A 27,129-nucleotide genomic window follows, 5' to 3' on the forward strand; every position below is an offset into this window, starting at 1 on the left:
CCCCTTCTCGTTAATTCCTCTACGTTGTCCACTCCCCCCCCCCCGCCTCCCCGAACGGAATCGGGACACCGGCTTCGCTAAAGAACGCATAACGAAGTTATATATTTCTGCACATGACGATTACGTGTTTAATTCTTAACTCAACACAACAAAGCCTGTGTAACTCTTCTTATAATTTGCGATATCTGTTTTGAAGCTTTTCAATGCATTATCTACGGTCCGGAGGTTACAAATATTACTAGGCCCTCCAGCTCTTTAGTTAAACACTATGCATATTAGATTCGGGTAAATGAGATGAAACCGCATGCTGCTTTAGGTAAAGTGCCCCGTTAGATAATCAAGATACCGTGCAAAATACAGAAAACGCGAGTGTGATCAACTCAAGGGCGTAGGAACCGGGGGGCTGGGGGGCGCCAGCCCCCCCCCAGTGAAAAACATGGGGGCGGAAGTATCATTCCGCCCCCCCCCCCCCCGCTCCGCAAGTCAGAAAACCCCTTTTTCATTTCCAAATGAGAAAAAAATCTCATTTGGAGCACCAAATTGCATTTAAAGCCAGGTGAAAATGCAAAATTCTTTTCAAAATGGAGTGAGAGTTGAAGTATGCTATATTGCACCAAATTGCATCTGAGGCCACCTGGAAATGCAAAAAAATTCCAAAGGGGAGGGGGACACCCCCTCCCCTTAGACCCCTCCCCCAGGCCGGCCATCAGTCTTCAGCCCCCCCCCCCACTCAAAAGTACCTTCCTACGCCACTGGATCAACTAGTGATAAAACCGCTCAGATGTTTATTGGTTGATATACCACGGTTATTTGACGATAGTTTACTTTCCCGGGGCCGGATTGTTTGTGACAAATCTCGATTCATCAGCAGTCGATGGTCGTTTAATCGATGAACCAGGTTTATCTACAGATCAAAGGTGGTTTTGTATACCGATGTATGTATGTATATATATATATAAAGTCTGTTCAAAGTATCTCTTTCGAGATCCGGCTTTAGGAATCACAAATGATTTTCGAGTTGGATAGCATCATGTTTGATCTCTAGAGTAGGGCAAAATATGTCACCAAAAACAGAACTAGTATTGTTCGATATAGGTGACAAACGCCTACAGTGGAATTACGATCTTCCTTACCGGTTTCGAACCTCTGGACATACAATCAGCGTCCATAGCCTAGTGGTTAGGGTGTCCGCGTACAGAGCGGGAGGCCCGTGGTTCGAATCCCGGTGGAGGCTGAAAGTTTTTTCACTGTTCTTGATTTTCCAACTCATTACGATTTTCATTTATATATATTCATTTGCCTTTGTCGTTTACCTCCATTGCATTTATATATATATATATATATATATATATATATTAGATCCTCCTGTAAGCAGGAACTCGCGAAGAAACCTCATTGGCTTATCAAAGCTGCAAGCTGACCGAAATCAGTCTCTTATATTCATATTTTACGTCCATGATTATGAATTGTTTATTGTCAACAACTCTGTAACTGGACAACATACATTAACCTGGGAGTTACTCGAACCGAGGATCTTATGATTGAAAGGCACCGACGTTAACCACCGAGCTAAAACTCCACGATTGATTAAAGGCATTGAAGACTGGCCCCAAACCGCGTGCGTCAATCTGTTCGTGTCGCTACAAAATGCAGACAGTACAGTAATGAAACGTGATACCTTGTTATCTTTAGCTGGACCTGAGATGTCCATCGCTGTATTGTTTGTACACTGTGATGTGGGTATTGACCGCAGCTGTATGTACTGACTGTACACTAGTGTCTAATTACCGATGGTAGCAAGCTGTGTGTGTATTTCTGGGATCGATCGTGGTGTCTAACAGTTCTGTTACACCTCATTCGAAAATAGGTCAGATTACCGGCATTAGACGTTTCTTTTTGCGCGAGTCTTCACACCCTTTAACCATTTATGGCTCGTTAGACATTGCGCTCCAAATGTCCATCAGTAAGTACAATGTACGTACAATACTTCAATAAACCAGGAAATTGCTACAAACTTTGTTGAAAATTGTTTGCATCCATGTTTATCTGCAAAATTTTCTCCTACATTTCCCGGACGCGAATTTCTTTTTCCTGAACCTTTCGGGCAGTGTACGTGGAGTTTAGCCAATCAGAGCGAGGCTGTGTTGATGACGTACTACAGTTAAGATGGCGGCGTGCGTACCAAAAGTGGGAAAATCGCATTTGATAAGTCAACATAATTGTTGTACAACAGCAGAAAGTATTAAGGTATAAAGGCCTTGCAATAATAACATTATACTGAATCATTGTGCACAACTTACGTGACGTTTGCATCGGTTTCTTTGTTGAAATATGATCGCTGTCTGTTGTGCAAATTTACAATGTCTTCAGATTGACATGACACTGTACTCAGTACTGTAGTACTGGTACAGTAGTATGTTACGTACGTACAGTTTACACACATCTACAAAAGAAACTATATATATATTCACCACACTATCTTCGGAGTTTCATATATAAGATGACCATGCACTAAAACCATGACATAACTTATAATATCGATATAATACTTGGACATAACTACTTGGACATGAGAAAAAGTGGGGTGAAAATCCACACGGGGGCTCGAACTCGCGGTCTTTCGTTTTCCACCTTATGTTATTGAAGCAACGCATTTACCCGACTGACCATCTTTACTGAGTAGTACGTCATCAACACAGCCTCGCTCTGATTGGCTAAACTCCACGTACACTGCCCGAAAGGTTCAGGAAAAAAAAATTCGCTTCCCGGACACGGATGGTTATTTTTAGAGAACATTATGATATAGGAGAGGATATAAGAGATCTTTAAAAAAACATATATAAACTGTTTTATTTTTCGTCCCAAGTAAATGTAGCGTCTGGACTACAGCGAGGTCATGCAGGGAGTTGTCGTTTAAGACGGAAAATTCCTACCCCAGACGGTCACCGATCTATACCATATATGGTAGCGCCTCAGTCCTCGTCCAGGGTCTCTGGTCACTCGATGTCCATCCCCGGGGCTTACCATTACCCTTGTCCTTCAGAGATGAAGCAGACGACAAAAACAACCTCTATTATTTTGAAGAAAAAGTCATGGGTAACTGGAACCGATAAACCTTGAGACGGTATTAACTTGAGACTATCAAACTGGTTATAAGCTGCACCAATGGGATCAAGTTTGGTTAACTTTCACTATGATCTATCGATAATAAAAACACTCATGAAAATGTTTAGTGTTCGGTAGCTTGCTTGAATGATCGATACTACTGAAAAAAATGACGGAAATGTCCAAAATGTACTGATTTTGTGTTTAATTTCCACTTGATTTACATGTGAGTAATACTTGTATAAAACAAAGATATTACCAACTCGCGGAATTGGTAGTAACTTAGTAATTTGGGGTTAATGAGGCAAAAAAGTTACAGAACAAGACAAAAATATGTATCTATACACACCCCACCAATTCATTTCTACAATATTTTTAGTGTTTGTCATGTATTTGTCATAACTGAAAAGACACTAGAAATCGGTGTACACATGTGTACAGTAGGTCATAATAGGCTGCAGCCTCATCATAGCATATATACTTCCCTTGGCGTAGATAGCTACCAGAAAGTGGGGTCGGGGGTATAAAGTGGGGGGGGGGCAGAAAAAACACTGGCCAGTGTGAGGAACTGCGTCAGGTGAACATTATTTACGCTTAGATGCTACGATGACCCAGCTAGTACATAAAAATGTTCAAACCTCAACATTTCGGTTTTGCTCTACAATTTTCAATTTTCTTCGAGGTCACAAACACAAGAAAAAACAAAGTTTACAGTTCATGTTGCTCAGTCTGACGATCGGCTTCTGGAAGCAATTAGCAGCGTAAAAAGAAAAAAAGATGGATCGCCTACTCGAAAAGAAGACGATGACTGTTTTTTTTTTTTTTTCAGGTTGTTTGAGCGTCACATGGAGGTCACATGGTTCATGTGGCAAAGAACAGGAACCTTGGGAAGCTTTAATTAAAAACCTACCGAAGAAAATATGGTTCGGTGATTTCATGAGAGGTTGAAAAACAAGTACATAAAACTGTGTTTTGTTTAATTTTCACGGGAGGGGAGGGGGAGGGGGGGGTGGAGGTCACATATAGACTACTGGAGGACAAATCTTCCATCTAGCGGAATGGGCAGTGACGTTCATTTATTGCAAAGGTGTGCGTGTGGGAAAGGGGGGGGGGTGGGTGGATTCTAAATGAGGATTTTGTAAACGATTTGGGGAATTGCCACAGCTACTTCCACCTAAGTGGGTCTGGTGGTCCTCGACTCTCCCCCCCCCCTCCACCCTCCCCCAAAATGAAATGAAGTTTAGACGTCAAAGTGATGCATTCTGAGTAAACATTTATACAATAACTATTTTTTTTAATTTTGAGAACAAATGAAAATGGCGGAGTGTATACCCCCTCCTCGACGTATCTGTGCATGGGTGAACTGCCTTTAGACCTCCTTTGTGACTGCCGATGCCGCACCTGACCAGTGTGTATAAATATGCATGTGATAAGTATATTGCCTTGTAGAACCGTCGCCAATATGTTAGCCATATAACGAATGCATTTGTTATTGCATTTATTACGCTGTTCCTTGTAGAATGATTTTTACTACACGGGAAATCAGTTTGCGGTCTTCTTTTTAACCTGAAAATCTTCATGGCAACTTGCTATAACAATATTATACATAATTTTAAATAAAAAATTGATCGTTTGCTCAGAAAAAATGACGGCAAATTGAATCAGTTCAATGATAAATATTTAAAAAAAAACTTGACGATGTCCAAGAGGGTCGGTAGTTGGGGGGGGGGGACCTATTTAGCCACCCCTTGAATCCGCTATCATGGTTAGCTTGAAATTAATTATTAAACTAATAGTGAAAAGACAATTAATAAAATTCACATTACTTTAAAATCTCACTGTCATCGATCAGTGGAGGAAATTGTATTGGCCAACCACATGCAACAATTTAAAACCACGACGAAGTGAAATAGCGCCATATATTTCTAGTTTTCCCTCGTATGTTTGACATTGAGAACTTCGAATGATAATTCTTCCTTTATTAACAGTATTCACCTGTCTGATGTCATTTCTACTGTGATTTATATCATTGCTGAAAATAAACGTGCAGGATTCTCGTTAAACCGACCGAAGGAAGAAATCATACAAACACAAAAGTCAAATGTCACCTACTCAGACCTATAAAATCATCATGCCAAAGATACATCTTTCTTGAACATTCATGCACGAAAAAAATGATCGACTTCACCTTTCCCCCACCCTCGAGTCGTAGAAAGAGAGTGGCGACAACTCACATTTCGCCGCCATCTTGTATCCATTGAGAAATTTCGTGTCTTTGATACACGTGGTAGTTCTCTTCTACGCTGGTTTGATATGGGCAGAATCTAAACTCTTAACTTAAAGGTCTGCTGTATAGCCTCCCCAACTATAGCACGCTATCATGGAAAAGATTCTTGAGATTATATGTTATCGACCTGCCTTGGTCGTAAAATGACCTCTTTTGACCAATTAGTCTGCAACGCCTGCCACATATTTTTTTTTTTGTATGAGGGTCTTTGTGTGAAGGATGTATGATTAACTACACTGTAGACATAACATATTTCCACACAGAGTTCACACAAAAAGCCTATTTGTGTTAAGAAGATATGTAGGCTAATTGCAGAGCCTGAGGTCGATTTACGACCTTGGCAAGTCGATTACGTAATCACAAAACTTTCCTAGCTATAGCGTGCTATAATTGGAGCCAATAAAGCAGATCTTTAAGAGAAACCGTTATAATGGGTGCCAGAGTATTCGCATGAGGGTGTATTGGTCACTGGGAGACCGTTCGTGGCGGGTGAGAGGCATGCGCAAAATGAGGCCCGGGCCATCCCCTCCCCCTCCCACCTCCATCTCTGATCGTCAGTCGGTGGAAAATGTCTCATTCAGGGGATTTTGCGTTCATCCGGGGAAGAATTGGAACACTTCTACGAGTGGCCTCCCAGCTCCCTCTCCATTTTGCAACCTCACACAAAGTAGCAAAACCTTGCGTTTAGGGCTACTTATATAGACCTAATTTACAGTTTAAATGTGCCACAGAATGCACCATTTGACGTTTACGTTCTTCTGCATGGGGGAGGGGGGACCCTCTAAATGCCCCTACATAGGAGTCGGCCTCAACGACCCACCCCGCAGTGTAATCACCTCCTTTATAAATTCTTCATTCGCCTCTGGCCCATCCACACCATTTCAGCCCCTACCTTCATCAGTCGTGAAATTTGATCCACCCCCCCCCCTCGCCAGAATTGAAATCCTTGGGCGGGTGTGTCTTGAACCTTAACTCACCTCCTTCCCTTCTTTCCACTGATCAGAATTCATGAGCCTTTTTAATGTAGAGGTGTGTCTTTGATATCTTGTTTCTGTCACTTTTGAGTCAATATTCCACAAATATATATATTTTCGTTTTCATGTACACATATTAGTTCATATATTTTTAATGGCAGCTACGAAAAGGAAGGGGTCGGAAGGGGATGTCCTCATGAATTGTAAATTTTGGTTGGTGGAATGGAAAATTTTTTATTTTCTGAGGTTACTAATGTTGCTGTTTTATCACTACACAGACGCCTAGTGGAGCAATGGAAAATGGCAGGCGGGAAGGGGCTGTGAGCACCTCGTGATAATGACGATTTTAATTTTCTCAAAGTGTTCTGAGTGTATTAATATTTCCTTGCCAAACAGATGAGATTCTACAAAACTTAACCAAACTTACTATTAAAATTTGCTTTCAACTTTTATATATATATATATATATATATATATATATATATATATATATATATATATATATATATATATATATATATATATATATATATATATGTATATTTCTTTTATGAAACTTATGAACATCAGTTTTGTGCTGAAATATTCATTTTGTAAACATTAGAAACACGAAATATTGCACGAATTAGGAGTGAGGTGAAGAATTATTCAAGGAGTACCCCCGTGAACAAAAGTTATCTGCTTGAATAGGGTAAAATTACAACGCGACATCTGGAACAAGCCTTCTATCATATGTATAATGGTTACTACTGCATATAAACACCCATTGTTCAATACTTCTAAGAAAGGAAACTAGTCCCAAGTTACTATTTCTTGTTATATAAACGTTAGCGACGTCCTAAGAGTCAATTCCTGTTATTTGTCAGTGACGTTCTGTGGCCACCAGGATAAATCTTTTCTTCTCAACCAATAAACAATAAAGAGAACAACCGAATTCATGTGACCCTTGGTGTCAATCTCCCGTCGTACATTTCCAGGCGTGATAGCTGACCTCCTGGGGCCTCGATAATACTATTCAAGGTCTTTTGTTGAAACCTTCCTTCTACAGTCTGGTTTCTGTGACACGAAGAAGGGTAACGAAAACTGCCGAAGAAAAGTACGGGCACAGGTGGCGTGGACTACACAGACGGTTAATAGAAACTCATGGTGCAGCGCTCGATATAAAAAGCCAGTACCATTCGCTCTCGGGGATCAATCTGCTTGTCCTTTCTCTCCACGTTTTCAACAAAAGCAGCTGAGATACAAGACAATATGAAGTTTCTTCTACTCTGTATCGCCGTCGTGGCTGGTGTACAGGTAAGTCCCGTGTATTTTCTTTAATATATTCAAGTTAGCCTGCTGTCGTACTCGAACGTGGAACAACTCCTCGTGGGTTATTACTATTATAAGTTATTTTGTATGGCTGTACCATTTTTATGTCACGACATGTTGTTTGTGACTTTAGGTCATAGGTGTGCCACTGTTGTGGTTATAAAATTATTGTCACTGGGTAACCTGTTGACCCTTTCATGGGGCTATATTTTGATGTTTTTTCTTGGTACAGTGATTGTTTAGTCGTATCATATCCCAGCAAGCCAGACCCCCAACTGACGCGCAGTTGTTCGTCAGACGTGTACGCATACTAAGAATGGTTTATTATCATTGTTCTTTGCTTAGAATTAGAGGAGGAGGTATTGTATGTCGATTGTAATGCACTTTTTGCTTTGACTACATAACCACCTTGGCCTCTTCGCTGTGTACAATGTGTATCTCGAGCAACTACAGACACTTCTGCAGTGAAATACACTGGTATCACTTTATCCGTGTATGAAAATCTCTTCATTTGCATTTCACATCATTTTACATTTTGTTACTTCTTGGTAGGAAAGATTTTTTTTGAGGGGGGGGGGGGGGAGTCTCACAGTTAGCAACCGACGTATTTTTCAACACTAGTTTTTGGTTTCCATCAAATAAACGTGTATAGGTATCTCAAAGTGGGCGTTTGTTAAAATGACAAGTTTTGCATCCATAAATCGTAGCGATACACCTTCAAAATGAATCATTAGTTGATCGTTGCTATTGAAAGCCTAAATCGGTTTGAAGTGTGGAAGGTGGGGGGGGGGGCTGGGTGCGTGATCACGGGGGCCTCTGATACTGGATAAACGCTCCTAGACCAAAATTGTGTAATTAAGTCATGTTGTTTTATTTTTAGAAGTTGGCATTCAGAAGTGGTGTGATTATCATTGTGTATATGTGTATCGCACACATGTACATTGTATTTGTACCACCCATACGTTTGTCCCTACATGATCACTACATTATTCCTACATGATCACTACATGATTCCTACATGATCACTACATGATTCCTACATGATGGCACTACTTGATCACTACATGGTGCTACATGATCACAACATGATCACTACATGATCACTACATGATCATACATGATCACTACACGATCACTACATGATCCTACATGATCACTACATGATCTTACATGATCCTACCATCTGTTTTTACCTCCATGATCTTACATGATCACTACATGATCACTACATGATCACTACTTGATCACTACATGATCACTACATGATCACTACATGCCACACGGTGAAGCTTAACGTTGACCGTTTCCCCGTATCTTTAGTCTTAAAAGGTATACGCTGTATTGGCCCCAAATATGCTAGATATTCATATGTATACTCACCTTTGGACAAAATTCTTAAACTGTTCTTAAACCTTCGAGGAAACCTTTTCTCACTGGGACATTCAGTCATCCTGTGTGTTCCTTACAAGTTTGAGAAAAATTTGGAGCGTAAAGACCTTCAGGAAAGCAATTTTTGAAAACTTCTAGCAATTATAGCGTGCTATAATTTGGGGCCTATATACTTACTACCTTTTAATGTTAAATGCGTATAGGATCTTGTAATACGCACCGGTGAGGTGGAATGAGGGGGGGTATATGATATGATGACACGCGAGTCCGGATGAATCAAGATCTGATCGTAAAAATATGATTGCCAATTTCCTTCTCGGCTTTATTATGAAATACGTTTGAATTCCGATAGACTTGTAAACATAAAACGTAACAGCAACGCTTGAATTTCACTACGTGCTGTTCCCCTCGTACACAACTTGTCTTCCTATACTGGATTGAAAACATCATATCCGTAATGGTCACGGTTCTGTTGCAGTTCATTTTCAGTCTATTCGTGAAAACTGAAAAATATTCAAGACCTTTTTGAATTGCTTGTTATTTTCGTCAGCAGAACATTTCATCAAATCTTCAGTCTGGAAGACTTTCTGAGTTAAATATTTAATGACTATAGTTGCCTATCAAACTATGAGGTGAACCGTTTCTTGACAAACTACACACAACTATGTATAATTGGCAAATTTCAACCGTTTCTTGAAAACTCAAAAACTCACACTACTATCTATATTCATTTAAATTTCAAACGAACATTTTGCCTATAATGTTGTTTATTTTTAATCTTGTAAAAATCAAAGGCTATATTGACTTTCTATTATCAACGGTATATAGCCACCGGTGCTTTATCGTGTCCTGATCCGCGACAAGCCTGTGCCAGGTATCCTGGTACTACAGAGAGTTTCACCTGCCATTCATTTGTATACGGACGTACACTCAGTTTCAAACTCGCTAACAATTACTTGTTATTGGGAACAAATGTAACTAGATCCTAGCTCCAACATATTGTTTAGGGTTCAATCAAATGTGCAGTGTGATATAGTTCTGTTTTTCGACATCCGAAGTTTTCACAAAGTTTGGCTGATACTTCTAAAGTTTTCTCACCAGGTTAATTAAAGTGCGATGAACGGTTGAACATGATTCAAACTTGGAACATGTTGTCTCCCGGACATTTCATACAATTTAATAAGAAGAAAAAAAAAACCAAGTCTAACTTGATATATGCTCTATTCGAAATGAAATTTCGCTTGACAATGGCCTTTATTTGGATTGGGATTTTCTCTCGAACAGCATCGAAAGTTTTATCAAAATCAACTCTTGCGACTAATTTGAAGATGAAAAGAAAATCGGAGAAATATTTGTGACAGTTTTTTTTTTTGGGCGGGGGGGGGGGGGTGGTTCGAAATGGAACTTCAGAAGACAACATTTTTATGCCAACTCTCTGCTGTCCAAGTTAACATTACATGCGCATTTTTTTGGTTCCGAAAATTGATCAAATGACTTTAAGTATCAATTTCATATGTTATCTAAGAGGACAGGTTTCATTGTTTTGTTCATATTTTCATTTAATTTGTTCGAGCTGCTAACATAGAGCATTGATAGTAGGCAGTGTTCCCTTCGAAAAGTTCGCTGTTCTTGTAGAGAGTATACTGGATGAAACTCTACTTTCTGAAAGAAAAATGTTTATAGGTCGGTCAGTGTTTATCATAACCCCCCCCCCCCTCGCGGTCCGCCACCCGACCCTCCTTATTCAAACGAGTCTTTAACGTTACGATAACAATCATAACATCAATTGAATAAGCTTATTGCGACAAGTTTTGTGATCCAGTTCCACGAGAACCCTATGAGAACAGTCATGCCAGTGTTTCAGAGACTTTCAAGAAGTGAGAGAATATGTCATACGTTTTTAAATGTCCTAATTTGAACGAACATTGATGTTAAAAAGTAACTGCCTTTCCAAATTCTGACTCGCTGGGTTTCATTTGACGTTCCCCTTGGAATTTCGTCCACCCAAAAACAAGAATATTTTTAGTAACCACAATTAATAATGGTATCAATTGCTAACAATGATCATAAACGGCGGTTTGGTACATATGCTACTTCCGATGTTTTTATACGTACGATGCTACGTCATCAAACATTGGTGTACGTACACACACATACCAGTGATACCACATAGGTGTTCTCCTCACACACCACTGGAGAGTTAATTAAATCTAGATAATCGAGCAACATATGCTACAATTCTTTTCTTCATTTATTACAGTGATTATTTTCTTTGAACTGCAGATTGGTTTCTCAAAAGTTGATTAATAAAGGTCCCATCTTATGATCTCATGATGGCGTTGGTTTCAATGTCAACCCTGATAGCATTATACCTTGAAAATATGAACAGAAAACAAAGAAAATAATTAGGTTCCAAGTGGCACTGTGACATCACATATTTACAAAATAATAACCCCCAGGAAATGAATTTTTAACAGGATGTCTCACAAGTAAACACAACATTTTCTTAGCTGTTCTGGGGTGGGGGGGGGGGTCATCATTACAAAAACAACCCCAATATGACGAATGAGTTTGTTTTCACTTTACGGTACTTCAAAGTATCCGTACATTACAGAAGCAACTAGGGGTTATATGTGAGTATTCGTTCAATAAAACCAAAATTCCTAACTCGTTCCTTATGCCCTCCGCATTAGTTTCGATTGTTCTCATCTCCCTGCATGAAATCACACCTGTTCACACTTCCAAACAACCACAATAAGTCTGTTCCTATCATGTTTGCAATTCGTTAGATTCAACTCTGAACCCTTACAGGGAGAAAAAGGGTTGAGGCCATCAACCGAGCTAGAAATAACGTCTCACCCCACCCAGTTTTCTACAATATGCATAACAAGCACTGCTATAGTTTTCTTGTCTTGAAAGAAGTCTCAAACCTCGCGCATCACGGCTAGGTTTTCCTGTAGGCCTATACAGCTCATGTTTTACTAAATTTACTTGACCATCGTACGAGAACTCTCAACTCAATCATTGTCTATTTACACAATTGAGCGTATTGGTAAAACGTTCAATCGCGTATAAAAGAATTATCATTTCATAGCTGTTTAATCAAGTAAGTAAAAAGATCATTGACAAACATCTATAGTCTATATATCAGGAGTCCTGGCCAAGCCTAGTCCGCGAAAGATTTCAATCCGGCCCGCCAAGAAGAATAATAACATCAAACAAACGTACGTTCGGAACTTATAGGCTTGGGACGCGTTATGTTTCAGCACCCTATAGCTCTACACTGCACATTAGAGTATCCAGCCCCTTCCAAACAAATATTCCCTCTGGCCTCGGTGGAGAAAATTAATCCTTCGAAGCAAATATTCCCTCTGGCCTCAGTGGAGAAAATTAACAGGCCAACCAAAATCAATTAACCATTTACTGAACTGTGGATTACCCGAGTACATCGAATGCTTAATGTGAGTCGATGACAAAATGTGCAGAAGTTTTTTTTCGGGGGCTGGGCTGGGGACTGTTGGTAGGGTATGTCCATCATATTTTCAAGACGTATTAAGTTTGACTCATGTTTGGTGCACTGTCAATACCACTGCACATTGGCCCTGTCCACCCCCACCCCCCTCCTTCCTATATTCTCCAACCTGTCTCTAGTTCACTTAACTTCCAGAATTTAACTAAACTAAATTTCCAGAATTGAAATTAATGAATATATGTGCAACCCCCCCCCCCACCCCAACAAACAAATATTCATCTTGACTCGGTAGGTTAATGTTTGCCCTTTCAAAACAATTAACGTCATGAATATGAATTGCAAACTAGAGTGAAATTCCCATTTTTCCATAAACAGATTTGCTCCCTGGCGTTTTAATCATCATTATTTCATTACCTCGGTACAACTGTTCAGGGCTTATTCTCTCATTAGTATAGTTGTTGAATGTGTGGTTATTTATATGAAATTTGTTGTGTTTACTACTTACAGTATTCATCCGCAATTACCAACTGCACCGTCTCAGAGGCCGCCCTAGCTGAGCTTGCTGAATTGAAGGCCCTCGTTGCAGAATTGTCATCATTGGTTGAAACAATTATTGGAGCACCGATCCCAGGTAAGGCCGAACAGAATTATTTCAAACATACTATATCATTCACTGAGAGGCTTATAATGGGGATAACATTTTGATCGTGATCCACGTGAATCATTTGAAACAGAAAAGTGGATGTAAATATTGAAGAGAGACGAGACAAACTTGTTAAGTGTTTGCATTTGGGAGCCGCACTTTCAACTAACTCACTTGTGATGCAAATTTGTCAACTTAAATATGTATTATTGTATGCAAAACTCTATGCAAATTCCCACAAAAGGATGCATTAGGACGAGTTGAATATGTTCCTCTTTGCTCAGTTAACAAATAGGGTTTCACTGTAAGTATCGCATTATTACAGTGTTGAAGTTAGTCAAGAAGTACCCTACAACTGCAGCTTTGTTTTTGTGTCACGTCGGCTTTGATTGTATATGTCATATTAATAGGTAGAGTTCAGATGGACCAACAAGTGACCGTACTTGAACTTTTGGTTATGTGACACCCCTAGCTTGTAGATAGGATATCTCACGGTAGATTACCTCTGCAGTTCTCATATTTGGTATGTGTGGCTTCCCCATAATAAGCACAAAAAAGACCCTATTGTTTTGGGTAGAGGTCAAAGGTCATTTGAATTGACCAAAGGTCACGCTCTGTAAGTCCTAAAAACACAAACCTTGTAAACACGATATCCCAAGGTATGTTACATCACAGCTCCTATTTGGCATGTGTCTTTCTAGAGAACCCTATTATTTTGGATGGAGGTCAAAGGTCATTGGAGTCAGCAGGTTAACTATGACAAATGCAACTTCAGCTATTTGTTAGAGTGATCATGCAAATTAAATGACCAGCAAAAAACATCCGTTGTAGTATTGTCACAAGAATTCCAGTCATCAAACCATGTAAGAACTGACTGCTTGCAAACTACTATTGTGCTGCATATGTAATGTTTTTGAAGGCAAGTAACCGCTGGGAAGAGTTTCAAGGCAAGTAATCGCTGTGAGGGATTTCCTTCTGGTTTATAACCTAACATAGTTTCAGCATGGAGGTTAAAACCTCCATGGTTTCACTGACAAATTCTGAGGCAAGAAACACACATCTCTAATCAAAGGTTACATGTTAATGGCAATCAATCTGAAGAGGTAAATAAAGGATGGTCTGTCTGAAGTTGTATAACAACATGTCAAAGAATAGAGCTGCGTAGCTACTACTGACATTACAAATGGACTTAACAGACAGTGCTAATGTGACAGTGATAACGCTAGACCCTGCAAGTGACTGCCTCATTTCGTATCTGGTATGATTTAACCATGGAGATGAAACAGTCTTACACATTGTTTGGATTGCATTCTTGAAAAGAAAGATGTTGCTTGTAAGTGGCACCCCACTAAATAGGCCTTTTATAACCTACAGATATACCTCGCAATACCTCTTTATTTATTTACTGATACTCGGAGCACGAGAGTACAAGCGTCACAGTAGTATTGCGATTCTGCAGCATTGTTGTAGGCTATTTAACATTGCTGTTTGCGTTTAATAAAATCGCCGACTTTCCTTGATACGCTGAGTTTTTGTTTTTGTTTTGGTTCTTGTTTTGTTTTTTAGAACCATTTGAGATTATCGACCCTACCCTGGAGGTTGCATGGAATGTAGTTACACTTACCTGGACTGCTCCTGAGGGCGCCATTGGCTACACTGCAGAACTGATTGCGGATGGTGTTGCCCAGCCAAAAGTAAGGCTGCCACCTGTTGCCGAGTCATTCACCACCACGGAGATCAAACCTGGAGTTACTTATACAATTAAGATTACACCCATTAAGGGGGATGGACCTGGTGACGCTTACACAACTGAACCATTCATCCCAAGTAAGAAACAGTCAACATTTAATATACAGTAGTTGCACGGAGGAACAGTTGTGAGGCCGGTGCCAAGGGTAGGGAAGGGGTGGAGAGGGAAGGGGTGGAGAGGGAGAAGGGAAGAGGCTGTAAGAGTACTTTTGAACTGCAGATTTCAACATATGTTAAGGAATTAAGTACCGATGCCAACCGGCATGGCAGTAATGCACCGTTTCTTGAATAATGGATATCTCGCAAGATAAACATCAGTGATTAATGCTTGCACTAATTTAACAGTCAATGTTTACCTGAGCTTATCACAAGTACAGAGGGGTACTGGTTGAAGTTTCTGTGAGAGCCTCCCCCCCCCCCCCCGTTCCCACCGCTCAAAACCCGGTGATTTTTATTTAAGCAACTGCCTCTTCTCAGATGGTTTGGGTCAAATTGTTATATTTAAAGCTCGCTGGTGGCCCCACTGCTTTTATTGAGTGTAAGGGCGGGGGGGGGGAGGGGTATGTCAGTGTCGCGTGGTGGTTGCAGGGGCGTGGTGGTTGCAGGGGTGTGGAGGTAAGTGGTTCTTCAAGGGATGATATGGTGTACAACAGTTTGATTAAAACAAATTCTTTACAATTTTCTTCGATTCGACAGCGTGTCCTACATTTTGTACTTTTGAATACGACCCTGTTTGCGGCACTGATGGAGTCACCTACAGCAACGAGTGTGCGTTTGAAATCGCACTGTGCAATGCCGAGGATGCTATCGAAATAGCCAACACGGGAACTTGTGGTATGTGCTCCCTATTGTACGATTTGATATCCATATCAACTGTTGGATTATGAACAACTTCATGATATGTCATAGGTTCATAGCACAAGAAATGAGAATATTTTGATATCTGGTAACGTTTCTATTACTGTTCGGGTTTCCAATGAATTCATCTGGAAAATATGCCCTGCAATCCCCAGTAAATGCCTTGTTACGCCGCTTTTGTTATTCCTTGCCCGAAGGAATCTATGCAATGGTGATTGCGTGTGTGTTTGTGACACCCTTGGTTCGTAAACACGATTACTCAACAATGGCAAGTTGATAAAGTCATACTTGGTACATAGATGCGCCATACTGAGTAAAAGATCTCTTTTGAGTGCTCATCTCATGAAAAATAATGAGGTCACGGTGTCAAACTTGAAAATCTCCAAATGCTTATAACTCCGCAACCGAAAGTCAGAATTTATTCATACCTGGTATTTACATGTTGGTAGATAGCGGATACATGGTGATATATGTTCAGGTTGATATTATGCATATTTATTAGGGGCGGGGCTCAAGTTCATTTTCACTAAATAGCTTGTAAACACGGTAACTTAACAACTTGACAACATGATCTTAGCCAAAAAGCCGAGAGGCGATCTGTTCCCTTTCGAGGGAATGGTGATGCACACCTGACGATGATCACACATTCACAGGCCCGATGCAAGGGGACTGGGGTTGAGAGCAGATTAGTCGTTTGGTAGTTTGGTTTTCGTGCCCAGGCTCTTTCCTGGGCGACTTTTCCTTAAAAAAAAGACATTTTCATGATGGGATATTCACAATGTTGAAGATTTTCAAGTTGTTTATCTTTCGTCCTGAACAGATCCTTGCGCAGACATCCAGTGTGGTGTACCCATCTGTCCTGAGGGGTTCACGCTACAGGACGTCCCACTCCCCGGTGAATGCTGTATAGGCTGTGTTGATGTCTGTGAAGGTATCCAGTGCGATCCACCAGTTTGTGGTACTGGTGAAACTTCAGTTGTTCTTGAAGGAGAATGCTGTCCTGTATGTGAATTGCAAAGTAAGTTATAAAGTTCGCCATGCAGTCTTCCCCTGTATTTCATGTGTAAATTCACTATTTCTGATTGATAACTGTTGGCTACACTATACCATTGGTTAGGTCTTTCCAATCAACAACCATTTTGTCGAGTGTGCGCTTGAAATAGCATGTTCGACCCATTATGGTCCATTTCCTGGAGTTAACTGCACTTACCAAAATGTTAGTCAAAATGGTCATGTTTGAAATCGGGGTTTTAGTGGCCCATTTGTAAGTGTCATCATTAACTGATGATTTTGAGTGTCATCCTATGGTGATCTGTTGATTATACGAAGTTTTAGAGAAAGTGTTTTTGATGAGAGCTGATTTATACAAAACTAGATGAACACTTTAAAGTACATTAAGTCCTGCACCGAGATGCCAACGTCATCATCCCTTGAGCCTTAATGGAGCATTTCAGAGGTTTAATTAGCTAATAGGCTAATTAGCATATATTTTAATGGTGAATATCTTGTAGTAAATCAGAAAAGTTGTAGAAATTAAGTAACACTCTAAATCTTTCATTTTTCTTTGACTGAGACACACGTCCCGAGAATAAAATCAGTGCCCTGAAATCCCCGTTTGTTAATTACATTTAATTTCATACATAACATTGTTGCGAAAATCCACCCGCACAGTCGATAAATGAAGAACTTGCCATGCAGTATCCCATCTTCGGTTGGTGTTTATATTCATCTGTTTCAAGATTGATATAATTTACAAACTAAGCTAGCATATGAGCGCCTCATTTACAATGGCCCCTGTGTACACCGCTTTTAAGTGCACGATACTGCTTCTCACCTTGATTTCACGAAATCGGAAGTAATGGCATGGCATTGGTGATTTTTGACCTTCTGTTCAAAGTGCGTTTCTCATTATGTTGTAGTTTTCAGCGATTGCAGTGAAGCCATGACCGGAGGTATGACGGTGAGTGGAGTCTACAGGCTGCAACCAAACGGTATTGCTAACCCATTCGATGCTTTTTGTGACATGGAAACGGATGGAGGCAAATGGACCGTGAGTACGATGATTTATACATCCAATATAACTGAATGAGTTGATCGTATATGGTTTTAGGTAACATTAATGCTCAAATGCTATGACAGAGGACCATGTAGGTACCACCAAGCAACAGGTGTTATTTGCGTCAGTAAATGGCGAAATTAAAAGTGTGGTTAATTAGGACACGAAGGTATTATAACCACAATATATATCTTACTTTTACTGGTAAAAATTGTCTACCAAAACTGTTTGTGCAATTACAGGGAAGAGCAAACACAAGCATCCTTTATCTTCACCCACCAAACTTAAAGATAATCATATTCTGTTCATGAGATCTAAAGAAGAATATTTCTGCGCACACAAGATCGAAAATATTGAACAGGCTTGAATATGACATTATCACGCTCTGTCTCAATCATAGGTGTTCAATGCTGCACGTTCGGCCATTCAACTCGAACCCCCCCCCCCCCCCCGCCCGCATAAGTTGCAGTTTGTCGTCAATATGTGCACACGTGACTGATGGCACGAATAATTGTTTCATATGTCGTTCCTTGTTAATGGCAGGTTATGCTGCGTAGAACCAACTCCACCGTCAGCTTCCTCCGTGGTTACGATGAATATGTTGAGGGATTCGGTGATATCAACGATGCCTTCTGGATTGGTTTGGATAAACTTTACTCGTTGAACAAACAAGGGAACACTGAGATGGTGGTCGTGATGACGGATCAGCGAGACACTACTGGAGCAGTTAAATACAGGAACTTTAGGATCGGAGCAGCTGCAGCTAAATACCCTCTAGAAGTAATCGCAGGCTTCACTGAACCTGTAACTGGATACACTGCTACTCCTGGTAAGTAGGAGTAACACAAGGAGCTTCCACTAGCAGCTCCCTCAGCATATCATTGTTGAACTCTACAGCGTTTTAGGTAGGCAAATAACTTAGGCTTGATGTATTGTATTAACCACAGATACGGGGAAATATCTGCACAAACGAATTTGTATCAATGGATCTAACCACTCATTAACCAAAACTGTTACTGTGGATCGACACACCATCTGAATAACGGGATGGACCTGCTGAATAGCTGAAGTTGATTTATATAATTGCATCTTGGTTTAGACGAAGGAAATTGCATTTATTCTCTGCGACATCAATTATTACAATGCTCACGGTACGGGTTGGACAAAAACGTTTGGCGTTCGCTGTTCGACATAACAAATTTAACAACTAATCGCGGAACGTCAGTGGCTATGAATTGTTAACGTAGAGTTTCCATAAGGCGTCACAATCGAAATGAGCTTTTCGATATCAAGTTTCTTTATTTCGTTTTTGTCTTTTCAGGCAACGGCCTCTTTTACAACAAAGGAGCCGCTTTCTCTGCCCCTGACCAGGACAATGACCGTTCCACTCGTGACTGCGCCAATGAACTGTATGGCGCCTGGTGGTTTAAAGGAGGTATGTGCACCAGAGCTAACCCCTTGGGAGAATATTTGATGCAGGATGATCGTAGGTACGAAAGAGGTGTCTTTTGGGCTCCATTCCGAGGCAAGCAACATTCTCTCAAATTCCTGGAGATGAAAGTACGCAACCCATCATAATTGAGGTCGTGGGCACTGTAGACTGTTCGTTTATTTTATAATACCATCCTTTTAAACAGTAAAACCTAAAAAGAGTTGCCATGACTTGTTGGGCAGACTACATCACGGAAAATCAGAAAAGGAACTCATTAGATAGCTTAAGCTAGAAAGCTCTGTAGTGCAGGATTTTTTTTTTTTTTTATCTTTAAGAAAAACTTTGTAGTACACAGTCATTTTGAATTACGTATGAAAAAGATGGGTACGCAAATTATACCTTGTTGTTCTTGTTTTGGTTCATTTGTTTTCCCCTTAATGACCCCTCCAAATTACCCCAACAAAGGTGTAAGCCCTCTTCCTTGACCAACCTTTCAAGATCACCAAAAGCTTAACTTAAAATTCGAAAAATATCAACGTCTCTTAAACTGTATGTCCCATTGAGTTCATACTGGGTATGGTGATGTAACTACATAGTAAGTACAAGATCTTTGCAACAACAATTTTACAGTACTTCAATTCAACATCAACATTCAAATCAACATTCAAATCAACAAATCAACATTCATGAGTTGATGGGACTTAATGGGAAATTGTCATTAACAGCTTGTATAAACACAGCTTGTACACCTCAACAAACATGAGTTGATTAAATGTCAGTTTTGGTAGGTAGATGACCTTTCCACAAGTAGATGTGCCCCTTTGTTTTTAGTTCCCATCTCATGAATATTAATAAGTAGTCAAGTGCTAACCATTACATTCTTCAAATGTCAATATCCCTCATGATCTGTGTCTGATCTAGTTAATACTTGGTAAGGTGATGTAACTATATAGTAAGTACATTTTATTTTCAACATCAGTTTTTACCTCATTAATATTCATGACGGGTGGGGCTTTATGGGAAATTGTCAAAAATAGCTTGTAAACATGATATCTCGGCAACCACAAGTAAAACAATGTGATGAGTAGATAGTTTTTGGTTCCCATGTCGTGAATATGAATAAATGGCCAAGGCTTACTGTGAAATGTAGTTATCAAATTGCAAGAATGGCTTTAAAACACAAGAAAAAGAACTAAATGTTCCATTTGGTTGTTATCCTTGACACATTTGTTTTGTCAAACTACATTCTTAAACATCATCACCTGTAGACATATGTGTGAGTGCATATCATGAATATTAATCAGATAACGTATATACATGCTTATGAGATCATAAAATTTGATATCATTAATATTCATGAATGTATCTGTTTTTAACTGCCAGTCCGGACAATTTCCTAATGATAATACCTCTCTGAACTGTCCGCCCATATGCTTCAAAGCACTCGTGCTGACAGTACCAACAGTTCCTTACCTTGATCTGATAGAGACTGATATTCATACTGCTCATACTGACCTACAGAAAGGAGGGCTCTGAAGCGGGACATGACAGTACAGAAAAAATTGTCTTAACTGGGTGGTTTTTATACGATGTCACTAAATAGACTTTGTCAACATGACAACTGATTCCTGGTACCTTCCTATATGTTGCCGCATTAGTAATCCCTCTTCATTTTGGTGTGCACAAGTTCATAAATATAAACATGTATGGCTCACCTCACTATGAATATGTTTGAGCATCGGAACCACTAAACATTTCCTATTTGGTTTCGATGATAATCGTAACCTATGCATTCATGATGGTGTCAGTGCGTTTGTGACTCCCAGCTTGTAAACACGATATCTCAAGAAGGGAAGGCCAGACAAATTCATATTTAGTGTGTAGAAGTACCACATTAAGTACAAGAAGCCTATTGTTTTTTGGGTAGGTCATTTGGGGTCAAAAAGTGAAAACCTTGTAAACACGATATCTCAAGAAGGGAAGGTCAGACCAGTTACATATTTCATGTGTAGAAGTACCACATTGATTACAAGAAGCCATTGTTTTTGGTGTAGGTCTAAGGTTATTTGGGGTCACCAGGGGTCAAATTGTGAAAATCTTGAAAACACGATATCTCAATACTGACAGCTTGGGAGGACCCCATAATTAGTGTGTAGAAGTACCACATTCAGTAAAATAAGCCTATTGTTTTTTGGTGGAGGTCAATGGTCATTTGGGGTCACCAGGGGACAAATAGTGAAAATCTTGTAAACACGATATCTCAAAATTGGAAGCACGGGCAGACATCACATTTAGTGTGTAAAAGTACCACATTGAGTACAACCAGAAAGCCAATGGGCATCTTGTGATTCCTTGCCAATTGAGATTATAATCCCAAGCTTTCATCATTGTTGATTAAATTGATCAGCAAGGTTCTCTCACTGACTGTGGACCTACCTACTTTTTTTAAGGAAAAGTCGCCCAGGAAAGAACCTGGGCACGAAACCAAACGACTGATCCGCTCTCAACCCCAGTCCCCTTGCATCGGGACTGTGACTGTGTGATCATCACATATACTACACATGATCTTAGCCTAAAGGCCGAGAAGTGGACCTACCTACTAAATATGTTAACTTACCATGTTAACAATTTTTAGCAAAATCAACTCAAGCCCTGCCCCCTAATAAATGTGCATAATATCACATTGAACATACATTATCATGTACCAGCTATCTACCAACACCTTCACGCAAAGTATGAATCAATTCTGAAAATGTTTACAGTTGTCCCTCTGACCTCATTCATATTCTTGAGATGAGCACCAAATCAATAGGGTTCATCTACTCACTAAGGCGCATATATGTACCAAGTATGACTTCAATCCAACTTGTCGTTGTTCAGTTGCCGTGTTTAAAGCTATTTTAGTGAAAACCAACTTAAGCCCCGCCCCCTAATAATATGCATAATATTAACTTAACATATATCACCATGTACCCACTATCTACCAACACATTAATACCAAGTATGAATAGATTCTGACTTTCGGTTGCGGAGTTATTAGCATTTGGAGATTTTAACGTTTGACCCTGTGACCTCATTATTATTCATGAGATGAGCACCAAAATCAATAGGGTTCTTCTACTCAGTAGGCCTATGGCGCATCTATATACCAAGTATGACTTCAATCCAACCTGCCATTGTTGAGTAATTGTGTTTACAAGCCAAGGGCGTCACATACACACACACACACGCAATCACCATCGCATAGATTCCTTGATCCTTCGGGCAGGGAATCAAAAAGTCTTGTTTTTGATGGAGGTCAAAGGTCATTTTCGGTCACCAGGGGTCAAAATGTGCAAACCTCTTAAACATGATATCTCATGAAGGGGTATCATGGGCAGACCTCATATTTAGTGTACAAGGACCACATTGTGTAAAAGAAGCATATTGTTTTTGGTGGAGGGCAAAGGTCATGTGGGGTCACCAGGGGTCAAATTTTGAAAACATTGTAAACACGATATCTCAATACTGGAAGCTTGGGCCCACCTCTAATTTAGTGTGAAGAAGAACCATATTGAGTTAAAGAAGCCTAATGTGTTTGGTCAAAGGTCAGTTGGAGTCATCAGAGGTCAAATCGTGAAACCCTTGTAAACATGTACACCCTCACTATACATTATGTCAGATTCATGAAGAAAACTGCTCATGTTACATCATCGAAACCACAATGCATTTTAGCATTCTGGTTCTGTTTGGTGCCATGACCCCTTCCTTAATTTTCAAATCCTTGCCGAGGGGTGTGATGGCAGAAACAATGGTATTTTTTTGTTGATGCTTCTGTTTCATCCAATAACTGGTGGAATAACTTTACCACCATCAATAAATGTGCATTCTCTCTTAATCTGGATCGTTTTGGACTGAAGGTGGAAAAGATGATTAATAAACACAGGGATGAGCCCGGGGTAAAAAAAAATCACGGAACTTTGCAAAAATTGCGGTATAGGCTCCCATTTGCGTATGCTACAGTGTGTTAGGATAATAGTTTTTGTCCCCGAGGTAGAAAGGAAAAAAACGGATATTCAGCGAATTCGCGGAAAATGCTCATGCCTGTAACAGAACCGCTTCATAATGGTTTGTAAAGCAGAGAGTGATGCTAGATGAGGGATTTTTGCCATGCCTAGCGTCAAAGGTATCATATTAGAACTGACTATGATACTTCTTGGTCAGCATGTTACTTCATAACTCTGAAGCTATTAATCTCCTCGTCTCTAGGCCCTGAAATACTTGAAAACTTGAATTATTGTGACCTGAAATGATATATAGTTTACTGCACTAAATGGCATGATTCTGTTTGGCTTTAGTCCTTACTGTAAGTACAAGATCTTCGGAGCAGCCAGAATGCAACTGACGGGCAGGGACGTTAAAGTGAAAAAATATTCATGACAAGGCAGTGAAGAAAAAAATAATGTTAAGTCTGTTATCATTTTGCTGCGCCCTCCAGACTACACTTCTAAATAAAGGCCATTGGTCAATCTCAATAAGTTGCCCCAAAACAGCATTTCATTTTCTTGCCAGAAAATTTCCTCTCTGGGATGGGATTTGGTTCTCTATAAGGCCTTTAAATAATTTAAATGAGGGAATTTAACCACTCAGTAAAACATAGATTCAATATTACAAATTCTTCAAAATGGGAGGGGTAGGGGGTGGGCTAAAACCCTTACAACCTTGTGGGTTGATCTATGGAGGATTCTGTATTCAAAAAGATGACACAGGCAATACAAGAATATTCTAATGGGGTCTGAGTTTATTTTCTTTCATGAATGGTCTCCTGGTTTTTTCATAAACACCTGATTATAAATGGAAAAGGAATGTAACCACTCTGGTGGGATTAATGTAACCATGTAAAAAAAACAAATGCATTGCATAGAAAAGCTACTGTTACTGGGGAAACCCATTCCCCCTCTTTAAAACGAGAGATGTTAAGAACATTTTTTTTTTGACAAGCATGTGAATGCTGATCCTATGATCACATGTTTAAGTCTACCTATCACAGGATCATGAATTCACTACTAAATTAACAGTCGATTACACAGCTCTCTTAATCTTCATCTCGACAAACGGTATGCTCTCGGTGTAACCCCTCCAGAAAGCCCAGATGATCCCATCAGGATGCTTCTTTGATGGATCGCGGTATCGTCCGTTCAGGTTGGATCGGAAGCAGTTGCGGTACCACCACGCACCTCTGTGGAACTTTGCACAGTTTTTGTTGACACTTAGGTCGTGATCGGCGTCGCGTGTTGTAAACTGCATACCGGCATGGTAGGAGAGAGAGTCACCTGCAAAGGATTGCAAAATAGTGTAAAGAACAGTGTAAACAGTGTAACGAACATGAGCCAACATACTGGGGTAGTCTGGAAGAAGAAACATATCTTCTTTTGTTTTGAACAGAATTGGCTCCACATCATTAGGATCCGCATGTAATAAGTTGCTTAAATTTTTGAAAAAGTACTTTCCTGGTGGTTTGGAATCTTACAAGTCAATCAAGGAAGCATAGAATAATCACACAGTCCAATGTCTCGGTGAGCAAAAATTCTATGTCTATGACCAATATTTGACTTTCCCTTTTGAATATACTTAAACCTTAGATTGCGAGGACACAAAACCCAACCATTATGTTTGGCTTATATCACAGATCTTTGTGAAGAACAATTTTTTTCCAAACTGCAATTCAGAAGAATCTTGTTCTGTTTGGGAGATTTCCTCGGTTTAAAGACCATGGAGACTTTCCGATGAACATAAAATCCCACCACTTTGCATATATGTAATCCTTAACTCACTCCAATTACACTGCTGTAATTAACTTTACCAATTTCCGACGTTAAATACGTGAAAAATGGGAAGAAAAGTCAGCTTTTTATGAAACCTATTTCAGACATTCCTGAAACATTCCAAAGACATCAGGTGACCAAGTGACGTCACTGTTTGTATACCTCACTCACAACAATACTTTTAGTGTGTAAAGTTGTATACTTGAGCTGCCAAAAACATCAACGATATTACTCCTTTTCCCCTGAAATGCCACAATTCTGTGTTGTTGGAGGTTGCAGTTATACCTCATCCAACAAAAGCATCAGCTTTTTTAGATTTCCGAGTAAAAGAACCGACGTAAAACGCCGCAGACTTTGGATCAATTTTTTGAGAGTCTACATGCATGACCCTGCCTCTGTGTATATGCTGCAAATGTCTCATTCTGCAAAAATTATATACTGTCGATAGCTGTGTCGGACCATGGAGCTATTTATAGCTCCATGGTCAGACATAGCTAATGTGAAATTGACCCTTTCAAGTCTCCTCGTAAACAAGCTCTGGACGTCCTTACATGTAACATTATATCATGCAATTGACAGTATAATATTTACTGTAAGAGATGACCGTGTATAGACGGTGCCTATAGGGTAGCATTGTCAGTACATGTAGTGAGTTGGCTCACAGCATGTGTTAATAGTCATGTTAGGATTTCATCGCATTTATCTATTTCCTTTGTTGTATTCCAGTATCGTGAGTTCGTGATACATTGTGTTATATTGTCCGTTATGTTTATTCCGGCTTCTGCATGGTCCAAGGAGTTGAATAAAAACGGTTCTATGTAGCGATCGGACGTTTTATTTCGTTAGTGACTTATTTGTGATTGTGGGATGTAACTGGTCAAGGCCTGTTTCAACTAGACCTAACTCTATGGAATTACACAAAGTCACGGTAGTATTTTGCCCAGGATTGAACGAGAAACGTGGATTTGGATATTCACTGCTAAATTTTGTTCTTTTACTTTTTCTGTGTTTTTACTTTTGGATATTAAAACGAGTAAGTTCTATGTTCAGCTGAAGCTTAGTCATGTATTTGCTAACCTAATCGATTCGGGTCAGCGTCTTCTCGTAGTTGTTCGATTATGTTTAGTGTCTTTTTGGTAATTCGCTGACAGTAATGTAAGCCATTTTCCCGTCACATATCACGCATGAGGCATCTATTAGGTCTATTCTTCTGTTCAGTTTACGGTATCTTGCGATTAAATTGTATTACGGAATCGCCAAGTTGCTTGCATGTTCTACAGTATATTGTACTGTATGTAAAAGATGCTTCCATTTGAGTGGAAATTTTGCTAATAAAATAACCAATTTAACTAAATTTTCTAAAACTATTTTTTAACCTTCATGTGTTCTTGTTTTAGGCTAACAGCTTTTCAAACGCTCGAAATTGGAAGTCAAATACAGTACAATTGTTCGCTATCTGTGTATAAACAGTGCCTATATCAGCATTTGATTTTCGCGGTATACAAGCAATGACTTCACACGGTGACCAGAGGCTCCTTTGGGTCAATCTCTGTTTTCAGACATTTCAGAGGTTCATGTCACGTGACTACCCAAAATGTCCATTTTCGTGGTCGTTTTTTGATGGGTTATAGTAGGTTTTCCAAGATTATTTTTTACACATGTTGATTATAGGTATGTAAACTCCCAAATTAATGGAAAATCCCCCCCAAAAAAATTGTCCCCATAGTTGGTCTTTAAAGATGTCATTTTGTAAATCTGTGATATCATATAAATTGCCACCAGCATCTGGAACCTTTAACGTTCTCTTTGTTAACCCTTTGTGTTCAGCATTTGCATTGGACATCTTTCTTTGACTTTTTTCTAAGAGGTCTTTATCCCATTTTCATTAATTTATATGAAAAAAATACATATGGAGAACTCCATGGAAATCTACTTTACTTTGTTTTACCCTTTATTTAAGACTATTTGAGATTTGGAGATCCCACGTATACCCTTGATACCAGACAAAAAACTTAAGACTCAAGGTAGATCTATGTTATAGAGTCAGCA

General features: G+C 39.6%; 2 protein-coding genes across 2 annotated transcripts in view; one reads left to right on the top strand and one right to left on the bottom strand.

Annotated features, from left to right (window-relative positions):
- The first annotated feature begins 7,101 nt into the window (after positions 1 to 7,101).
- LOC139958417 (uncharacterized) lies at positions 7,102 to 19,669 on the top strand. The gene is made up of 8 exons (XM_071955484.1): positions 7,102 to 7,662; positions 13,046 to 13,169; positions 14,748 to 15,008; positions 15,627 to 15,764; positions 16,609 to 16,806; positions 17,708 to 17,838; positions 18,388 to 18,673; positions 19,166 to 19,669. The coding sequence occupies exons 1-8, from the start codon at positions 7,618 to 7,620 to the stop codon at positions 19,420 to 19,422; spliced, it is 1,440 nt and encodes a 479-aa protein (XP_071811585.1). The 5' UTR covers positions 7,102 to 7,617; the 3' UTR covers positions 19,423 to 19,669.
- Positions 19,670 to 24,038: 4,369 nt separating this feature from the next.
- The window catches only part of LOC139959158 (uncharacterized), a 57,737-nt gene continuing 54,646 nt past the window's right edge, over positions 24,039 to 27,129 (bottom strand). Inside the window, exon 33 of the mRNA XM_071956755.1 lies at positions 24,039 to 24,588. Coding sequence (XP_071812856.1) covers positions 24,338 to 24,588 — 251 coding nt within the window. The 3' untranslated portion in view covers positions 24,039 to 24,337. The remainder of the gene's footprint in view (positions 24,589 to 27,129) is intronic.

Source organism: Apostichopus japonicus, chromosome 18, assembly GCF_037975245.1.
Source record: "Apostichopus japonicus isolate 1M-3 chromosome 18, ASM3797524v1, whole genome shotgun sequence".
NCBI classification, from domain to species: Eukaryota; Metazoa; Echinodermata; class Holothuroidea; order Aspidochirotida; family Stichopodidae; genus Apostichopus; species Apostichopus japonicus.